Source organism: Propithecus coquereli, unplaced genomic scaffold (genome assembly GCF_000956105.1).
Source record: "Propithecus coquereli isolate 6110/MARCELLA unplaced genomic scaffold, Pcoq_1.0 Scaffold209, whole genome shotgun sequence".
Classification (NCBI taxonomy): Eukaryota; Metazoa; Chordata; class Mammalia; order Primates; family Indriidae; genus Propithecus; species Propithecus coquereli.
The window spans coordinates 4,723,835-4,734,112 of NW_012145967.1; the positions used below are offsets into that span (position 1 = coordinate 4,723,835).

General features: G+C 41.6%; 1 protein-coding gene across 1 annotated transcript in view; it reads left to right on the forward strand.

Annotated features, from left to right (window-relative positions):
* The first annotated feature begins 2,328 nt into the window (after positions 1-2,328).
* LOC105810320 (beta-galactosidase-1-like protein 2) overlaps positions 2,329-10,278 on the forward strand; it is a 74,771-nt gene continuing 66,821 nt past the window's right edge. The window contains exons 1-3 of the mRNA XM_012644276.1: positions 2,329-2,456; positions 4,848-4,937; positions 5,086-5,283. Of these exons, the coding sequence (XP_012499730.1) occupies positions 2,329-2,456; positions 4,848-4,937; positions 5,086-5,283 (416 nt within the window). The remainder of the gene's footprint in view (positions 2,457-4,847; positions 4,938-5,085; positions 5,284-10,278) is intronic.

Here is a 10,278-nt window from a genome sequence, read left to right on the forward strand (position 1 = left end):
AGATTCAAATATATAAAGCAAAAATTAACAACAATGTAAGTAGAAATGGACATATCCACAGTAATAGTTGGAGGTTTTAATACATTGCACCCATAAACTGAGAGACTCCAATGCAAGTGTCACTCCTTGGCTCAAAATGCTCCAAAGGCTTCCCAGCTCACTCAGAGCAAAAGTTAACAACCTCTCTCTGCTCTCCAAGGCCATCCTGCTCTCACCGGCTCATTAGCCTCTTTGTTCTTATCAGCCTCCTGGTCTGTACTGGAGCCTCATCTCTCTTCATGCCTCTGTGGCTTTCTCAAACTCCCTCCTGCCTCAGGGCCTTTGTGCTGGCAGTTCCCTCTGCCCAGAAGCTTGCCGGTATATGAAAGGCTCATTCCCTCACTAATTAAAGGCTCCTACTCACATGTCACCTTCTTTTGATGCTTTCGTTGGCCGCCCTACCTAATAGAGTGTCTTTTACACTCACACTCCCTACCTTCTTTTTTTTTTTTTTAAATCTTTCCCCACAGTACGTGTCACCAGATAACACAGTGTAAGTTTTACATATTTTCTGTTATTTGTCTACTGCACTAGAATGGTAACGTCCATGGCAGCAGGTTTTTATTGGCTATTTTTCCCCATTGTTGTATTACCAGCACCCGGAACAGTGCTCGGAATATAGTAGGTTCTCAATAAATCTGCATTAACTCAATGAATGAATAAAACTTAAACTATGGCTTTTCCTAGACAGAAAAAGTCTCTCATTTTTTTCAGGTCCTAGCATAGGAATATTGAACATTTAAATATCTTGCGCTTAAGTGGGATGATCCAATATAACTTGATGAACTTGGTGAAATGATTCTAAAATTGATCTGGATTAATAAATAAATAATCGGGGAGATTCTTTAAATAGAAGAACAAAGATACGGATTTTTAGCTATGTAATGTGCATTTATTACATAGTTTAAGAATATTCAGACATAGAAGACGAAACAAATAGGTCGGATAAGACTTGTAAGATGTGTTAAGCATAGATAAATTAGTCACCTGTGAGCCATATTAGATAAAGTAGTGTAGAGCAGATGTCTATGAACATGGAGTTGGAAGGACCCAGTGTACACTAGATACTCATGGCACCTACTCACACACCTTCAGGACATTCACAGTCATCTTTTGTTTTGTAGGCAAAAGATATTGACAGATTTCTATGAAGCACGAAAGATATTAGCCAAGAGAGTGGCTATTTAGGGTTTAGGGTTTATGGGTTCTGTTTACCAGCACTGAGCACTGAATATTAAGCGACAAAGCATCCATATACTCTGTGTGTGTGTGTAAGAAAGAGAGAGAGAGAGAGAGAGAGAGATACATAGGGACATATAAAGCATTGCCCAAGACTGGAAACCCTACTGCTTGGGGCTAAGCAACTATGGCTTTAGGACCTTCCCCATTCTGGCTCGCAGGGGCAGAGGAAGGAGAAAGCAGATTGGTTTCTTACTAAATTTGAGTCTTAGCAAAGTAGGGTTGTATGAGGTTAAGGAAATAATTTCTGACAAGGTAGGAGATATATTTTTGAAACAGCAGAACACAGTGTGAAGCCAGAATGAGGGATAAACTGGGGACAAGGAGAGGGATTAGAAGCCTGGAAACTCAAAGGCTGGTGGAGAGCAGGTTGGGAGAGATGGTGGGGAAAATAACCGTGGCCAGAAAGGTGAATTTTAGAATTGTGTATCTTGGAGATGGAATATGTTCGACTGCTAGTGAGGTTGGTATGTAGTTCTATAGTCTGGCAGATGAAGCAGTCTGAGGAAGATGCCTGGTATTAATATTTCAAAGGGGCATTGTCTGGATGTAGATGTCACTCAAGATAATGTCAGGGAATGGAAAGAGAAGACTGAATCTGCAGCTGAAAAGGTCTGTTGAGAGAGGATCCTAGAGATTTCCACACTTTGATACTAGTGCATGGGGTCATTTATTGTGACTTTCAATTAAGTGGGCAAAAGGAAGAGATTACCAGTGAAAGCACAGTGCCTGCAAGTTACGGATAACAGCAGGTAGGAAAGAAGTTGCTGGGAAATAGCCTGAAGTAATATGATAGTTGTAAATTCAGAAAATTACAGTAAAGGTCAAATTCCATTAGTGGAGCGGAGTTTTAAAAGAGTATTTCCTCTGATATATTTCAGGAGCAGCACCAAGAGTAGAAAGGAGGTTTAAAAAGCAAGGAGAAAAGAGAGACAACAAAAAAAGTGCAATTATTCAATCGTAAAAAGCTATATGAAAGAGAAATCATTGGTCGCAGAACTTCCTAAACATCAATCAAACTTTCAGCTGTTTCGTGGTACAGGCAGAGGAATGGAATATCCACCATCACGATACAGTCAAGAATTGACTCCTCGAAAATACAGCCTCCTCCAAACTGAAGATAACACAGGCACTGCTGCCTCTGAGGAGGTGAGCCTGTTGGCGGATGGAGCTCGAAGGTAATTTGTGTTCTCTTTTCAGTTTCAGGTAAGTTTGCTGTAAAGAGGAGAGTTTAATTTTCTTCGGAGTCTGGTTTATGTATAAATCCGGCTGTGAGAATTTTAAACGGAGCTCGCCCTCTCACCCGAGAGGGAGCCCGCAAGGTGCTGCCCACCTGGCAAGCTGAAAGGGACGCCCCAACCGCACGTGTGTCTGGGCTGGAGAGGTTAAATTCTCTTCTAAATTAGACGGCTAAGTTACATGTCCCGCCACTTCCACGCCTCCCTTCACCCGCTCGGGGCGAGGGACTGGGGAAAGGGACGCTGCAGACTTTAGTCCCCAAACTTCAGCAGGCGACAGAATCGCCCGGAGTGTGTGTTCCCTCCCCGGGAGTTACAGCTGCTGTCAGCCTGGAGGGCCGGGGAATTTCTGCTCCATTTGCGCTAAGGGTCACCTGCGCCGCAGGAACCACACTGTGCGAACCACCACCCTGGGCTTAATCAAGTGACTGGTTTTAGGGCAGGTCCGGTGAAAGGAACCAGCCCGCTCCTCGGGGTCAGCTGGACTTGCTAAGCTTCTCCCCTAGACTCTCAAGTCTCCGAGGGGAGGGCAAGTCCTTGCCTTATCTGTGACTTCAGCCCCTAGCGCGGGGCCACTGCGCCCGGCCTGCGAACCGAGCCCGCGCGGGGCGGAGAGGACCCGGCCGGCGCCCCGCCTCCAGGAAAGGGGCCCTCTCGGTGGCACTGGCTGGCTGGCCCCGGCCCGGCCGAGGGAGGTGCCGAGGCAAGCCGACCGAGCCCGCGCGGGCCGGGGGGCGCACCGAGGCTCCAGGCGTCCGGGGGCTGCTGGAATCCCGAAGGCCACAATCGCCGGGGTCGGGCCGGGGGAAGACGGGTGTGCGGGGTGGGCGGCTTGTCCGCGAGCGCCAGGCCGGGTCCGCCCAAGGTGCGGCAGGAGGAAAGGGTCTGCTGGGGGGTGGCGGGAGGCGCGGGGTGGGGGGTGCGTCCTGACCGAGGGTAGGGGCGGGTTTTTCTGGGATGGGGCGGATCTGGGGGGGCGCCCGAGGGGCGGGGCTGCGGGGGGTGGGGGCGGAGCGCGGTGCCTGCGGCTCCCTCTCCAGCCTCCCCGGAGGCTGCAGCCGGGAGCCGGAGCTGCGGAGTCCGTGGCGGAGTCTTCGCTCAGGATGAGGTGGGCGCTGGCCCGGCACCCCCTGAGCCCGGACGCCCCCACAGCGGTCCCGGGAGTCCTTAGCACCTGCGGCGCTGTGGGCTCCCTCCCAGCCCCAGGCCTGCTCGACCGAGACGGGCCCCCTCGGGTTTTCAGTGGAGTCGCCTCAGGTCCAGGACCTTTCTCGCGGAGTCCTTCCTTCACGTTCCCTTGAGGCTCCGCTTCGTCCCTCTGTCTTCTCCCTGGACGTCTCTGCTGGAGCGCGCTCCGAACTCTCAGCCTCCACGACTCTCGGAGCCTCTGCCCCAAAGCCTGCGCGGAGGTCGTGCACGCACTTCTTTCCCAGTCTGTCTTTGGTTGGGTCCCCGGTCCTGCATTCTATTTTTCCTGTGGTTTTCCAAACTTTTACCCGTCCCAACTCGGCCTAGGGTGATAATCTTTAAGCAGAAGGTAAAGCTGAAGATAACGGGGGCGACATAGATGTTTTAGTGAGTCTGGCAACTCAAGCATTTGTTCAAAAATATTATCGAGCCCTAGTATGTTTGGGCCCTGGGTGCTGGGATGCAGCCACGCCCCGCGCAGGGTGCTGCTCTCGGCCTAGGTGCCTGCAACCCTGCTGACCTGGCCGTTCAGGCCAACGTGGGCTGGGAGCATTTTTGAAACGTGAAGGAAAGAGCCTTTGCCCATGGCGAGCGGCATAAAGACAAGCACGGGCCACACAAACGATAAGCCGTATTGCGGAAATTCATGGGATGGCACCCTACAGTAGCAGAGAAGCGGAAACTGGGTTGGAGATAATAACTGGGACCCCCGCTGGGGAGGAAATCCTTCTACATCCTAACAGTCGGTGTTCTCTGCTAAGCAGCAGAAGATTGGAGTTCATTCCTTAGCAGTTGAATGTCTGTGTCAGATTTCCCAGAGATTATTCTCTGTTATGTCGCAAAACTGTCCTTTGACTGAGGCTTAATCTTCTCTGAAGTGTATCTGGTATGTGAAGACCCGGTTATTTAGCAGGAGACTCTTCTGTGCAGCTCTTCTCCCTCCAGTCAGCAGACATGGCCTTGGGATGCTGTCTGTCATGATTCCAGGTGGTACAAAATTAAGGGACCAATTCTGCCTTCCAAATGAGGCCACCTCCATCCTCCCCACCATGCCACAAGGCCAAGGCCTCTCTCAGCTCCCAGCTACCTTCTTCCCTCCCTCTTGAGTATTTCTCTGACCTCTAGTTTGTCCTGTCTGTTTAGCATGTGGGCCTTCCTGGCGAGACTTGAGTACATCCTGTGCCTATCAGCCTTTTCAGTGATGGCTCAGCTCCAGCATGACCTCTCCCCCAGGTATGTTTGAGAAGGAAGTACTGGGGAGGTTTTTCTTTCTGTTGGAGGTATGCCTGGGGCCCCTGGAGAAAAAGCTTTTCTTACCTGCTCATCTTGTGTCTCATGGATAACATCTCTAGGACTTCATGTACCTCCTTTGTCCTTGCAGGATTAACCAAACTCACCTGACCCCTTCTCAGCTAAAGATCCGCAAAGTGGGTCTGAAAGTTGAGGGCTCAAACTTCACACTCGAAGGCTTTCCATTCCTGATCGTAGCAGGCACTATGCACTATTTCCGGGTGCCCAGGAGTTACTGGAGGGTCAACTTGCTGAAGTTAAAGGCCTGTGGCTTCAACACCCTCACCACGTGAGTGCTGGCCCCCTAGTAATTAAGAATTTGTAGTCTGAATTCCAAGCTCTGAAACTTTATTAGACCAGTCTAGAGATTGACCATTTTAGTACTTTGTTTTTTTAGGATTTCTGGGTCTCCACTTGATATGCAGAGAATCTTTTGTAGAAAGAACCTGCTCCATCTCCTCTGAAAGGCCTCTGTCTAAAAACAATCAGTATAGCCTGGATGCAAGATTCCAGCTTTCAGAGGCAGCAACAAGTACAGGTGACTGTAGCCCAGGGGGTCAACTACTAGGGACAGCCAGCCTCACGCCTCCTTGCATATCCTCACTTGCCATAGGAGTCATAGCCACACCGAGGAGTCCCAGGATGAGACACTATTTCAGAAAATCTTGTCTTTGAATATGGGTTTCATTGAGAACAAGGCCTGGCAAGTCATAGAATCGTCCTCATTTCAGAAGTTGAAATTAAAGAAAATAAATGATTTCTCTCTGTCCTTCTAAGCTTGGAAATTGCTTATCAGTTATTGTTTCAATAGTCATTTTTACTTATGTCTTCTTTTTCAATGGTTTTATTTTTTAAATATGGGCTTAGAAAAAAAAATACCTGGAATGTCACTTGGTAAGTGACGTAGGATGGTGTTTTAAAGCATTTTTCCCCCTGAATTGTCATAATACCTGTTAAAAATCATCTTTCCTATTTTTTTCTCATTGTTTTGTATAACGGTGTTCACAGACATGGAAATATCAGGAACTATTAAAATTTCAAATCATCCGTGGTCTGTTAGTAGGACTGCCAAGTTTTCTATTTGTTTATTTTTAGCATCCTTGCTTAGGAAAATAAAGTACCACTGTTATTTCATAAACTAGAATCTCTTCTAGTTTATGAAATCTAGTTTATGAATCTCTTCTAGGAGAAGAGATTCTCCTACCAAAGAGGTAGGAGAGCATTATCACAGAATAAAGACAGTTTATGCATTGAAGAAATTTAGTATTGTTAAAAAAACTGCATTACCTTTATTTAAAAAAATACTATTTACAGCTAATCATCCAAAGGCTCAGAGGCACAGACCTATAATTTGACAAAATCAGATTTGCTGACTTGCAGGGAGGCAGTGAGTCTCAACAAAGGCAGGGAGGACTTTTGGAAAGTTAGGGTCTAGCTAAAGGTTTCTGACGGGAGTCTAGGAAAACAGGGATAAATTTTGCACTGATTGCTGTTTCTGACATAGGATTAGAAGAAATGGGGATTAACTGGGGGGGAGTTGGGTTCTGGCATGAGATAAAGGCAGTCTAGTAATTGAAATAGACTGGAAATAGATGAGTGTAGCAAGAGTGTGTGGGGGTGTCACTGGTGAGAAAGTGCTGGTCACTCACAGAGGGGCTATGGTGTTTTGCAACTGCTACACAACCTTGGGAGAAACCATGTGTCCTGTTAACTTTTTTTCTGGCTTTATCTGTGTCTGCCTCCCAGCCTGAAAATGGCACGGCTGGTTTTTCTTTCTCAGTCTGAGTTTCCAAATATTTTCTCACATTCTGAGTTGCCTTTTTTCTCTGTTGATAGTATTCTTTGGTGCACAATATTTGCAGATTTTGATGAAGTCCAATTTTTCTATTTTTTCCTTTTGTTGCCTGTATCTTTGGTGTCATATGTAAGAAATTATTGCCAAATCCAATGTCATAAAGCTTTTCCTGTATATTTTCTTCCAAAAGTTTTATGGTTTTAGCTCTTACATTTAAGTATTTGATCCATTTTGAATTAGTATTTGTATATTCTGTTAGGTAAGGCTCCAACTTCATTCTACTGCATGTTGATATCTGGTTTTCCCAGCACCATTTGTTGAAAAGACCTTATATCCTTTTGATACATATGATTGATTAGAAATATTTCTTATAAATGTCATCTTCCACTCTGTGGACTTACATTTTAATGTTTTAATGGTACCTTTTGATTAAAAGAAGCTCTTAATTTTAATAGAATCAATTTATAATGTTTTCTTTTTATGATTAGTATTTTTATATCCTGTTTAGGAAATCTTTGCTTACTCCATGGTCATGGAGATATTCTCCTATATTTTCTTCTAAAAGCTTTATTGTTTCACCTTTCATACATATACGTGTGTACACATTTGTGTGTGTATATATATCTATATATCTGGGCTTCAGTTTTGTACATGGTATGAGTTAGGAGTAAAGGGTGTTTTTTTTTTTGGATATCTAACTGACCCAGCACAATTTGTTGAAAAGACTGTCCTTTCCCTACTATACTTGAATGTCTAGGTTCTTTTGAAAAGTAGTTCTTTGGTAATGTCACCAGTTTCTTTAAATTTTTGGTCTGTTCAGCTGTTTTACCCTGTCTTATATTATTAAAAAATTGTTACAAAAATTGCACATAGAAAGCAGATTCAATGTTTCTTAAGAATGTGCCACTTTTATCTCTTTTTTTTGATAAAGTATTTTGCAGCAAATTCTAAAATATGTGTCATTTTTACCCTTATTTCACACAAATCTCAAAATTATGGGCATCTTCTTATAAAAGCACAATACCATATGATACTAACATAAATAACAATTTTTAATCGGTATTAGATAAAACTTTGATAGTAAGATTTCCTCATCTATCTAAAAGTGCTTCTTTAGAGTTGATTTCTTCAAATTTGCATTTAAACCAGCTCTGCACATCATGTTTGATTTTTCTCTCATGTCTCTGGTAGTTCTGACCACTGCTGTTTTCTTTCTGTCTCCCTGCTGGCATTGACTTGTGCAGAATCTGGAACTCTTTTCCTGTAGAGTGTCCCACATTGTGTCTGTTTCTTTGTGGTGTCATTTAACATGTTCTCTGTTCTCTGCATTTTCTTAACTAAAAGTTAGCTATAGAGCTTTACTTAGGTATATAGTCAACATGTTTGGGGAAAAAATGCATCACTGTTGACAAATAATGTTTAGTTGTCTCACTTTTAGTGATGCTTAGATTGATCAGTGGGTTCAGATGGCAGTAGCCTACTTTTTTCGGTATAAATTTCTCCATCAATCTTTAATCTAGTGGTTTCATTCATTGTTTATCACTTCCCGAAACAATTGTTTCCTTGGGTGGGGGGCTGTTGCAAAATGGCAATTTGTAATTCTGTCATTCTTTTGATGTTAATAAGCTGGAATTCTTCTGTAGTAAATGTTCCCTCATCTATCAGAATCACGTGCTTACTCTAAAATACAGGTCTATACCCAGAATGTTTAATTTTTCTTTTCCAACTCCCTTTCCCCTTGATTAGTTTTTCTAGAACTTTGTATATTTTATTAGTTTTTTTAAAAGCAGGCTCTTTAGAAATAAATTTTACTCCGCTAAATATTATTTTTTGCTTTAGTTTAAACAATTTTTCTATTGCATTTCTTCACTTTCTTTTTTCTAGTGTGTTGATGACTGCTTAGAGTATTTTTATTTGCTATTATTTATTAATAAACTTTTGAGGCTATGAATTCTTCTTGGTTATATTAATACATTCTTTTGTCACTAGTAAAAAATATTACATAATTTAATTCTTATAACTATGTAATATTTTTAATAGTGACAAAGAGAAAATGAGATTAAAAATTTTTAACTTACAGGATAAGTTAAAACTATATTTTTAATGAATATTCCATTTTTATCCTTATAAAAGTAATACATGCTTACTGTATTTTTGACAAAAATGGGCTTACACTCTACATGTTGTTTTATAATGTACTTTTCATATAACAATGTATTACTATCTTTACATATTTTACACATATAAATATATACCATCATTTTAATTATTGTTAAATAATTATGTTTTATGCTTTGGTCCTAATTTTTGTTGCCATTGTTCTCATTGTTCATAGTCATCATCATCATCATCATTTTAGCTATAAAACTCTCATCACATGTCAGGCAATATAATGCTCTTCACATACATTATTTTCTTTCCATTTATAAGTGAGGAAACTGACATTTAGAGAGATTAAGTAACTTGCCTAAACTTTGAAGTGTCAGAGCTGTGATTCATTCAGGTCTATTGGACTTTCATACCCATAATCTTAACTATTATGCTTCTCTATCTAAACAATGATATACTTAATAAATATGGCCAAAAAATAGGGTATTTTCAGTTTTTATTAATATAAGCAATGCTGCAGTAAATAACTTTGTATATACATGGTTAGGTACAAAGTTACTTATCGGCTTATTTCCTTAGGAAAATTTACAGAGAAAGACTTATTGGGCTAAAGGAACATTTACAAAATGAAATTTTTGAATTCCTCTTGACTTAAGAATTATTATGAAAGTTGAGAAAGTATGTTTTGTATATTTTGAGCTCATTATTGTCTATAAAATAATTATAAAATTTTATTTCATTCTGGTCAGTTAATGGAGCCTGTGCTTTGGTATTTTTAAATATTTCTTTCATCTTCAATTTTGAGGGATATTTTCACTGGGTGTAGAATTTTAGGTCAACAGTTTTTTTGTTTTTGTTTTTAATTTTAGTACTTCAAAGATATTTCTTCATAGTCTTCTGACTCACATATTATCTGATGGCAAATCTGCTATACTTTTTATCTTTTTTTCTTCTGTACGTGATTTGCCATTCTCCCCCCTCACTACTTTTAAGATTTTCTCCGTTTTGCTGGTTTTCAGCTATTTGATTATGATGTGCGAGGGTATAGTTTTTTTTTTTATTCTACTTGCGTTTGTTGAGATTCTTGAATCTGTTGGTTTATAGTTTTTGTAAAATTTGGAAAAATTTTGGCCCCATTTCTTCAAAGCTTTTTTTGCTTCTCTCTTTTTTTCTGGGGCTCCAATTACATAAATGTTAAACTTCTTGATAAGATTTCACGCAAGACTGATGCTTCGTTCAATTTTTTTCCATCTTATTTTTCTTCTCTATACCATTTTGGATAGCTTTCTTCTTTTGTTATATCTTAAAGTTCACTGACCTTTTGTTCGCTGTCTACTCTGCTGTTAGTTCTAACTGATAAATTTTTCATTTTCTGCTGCT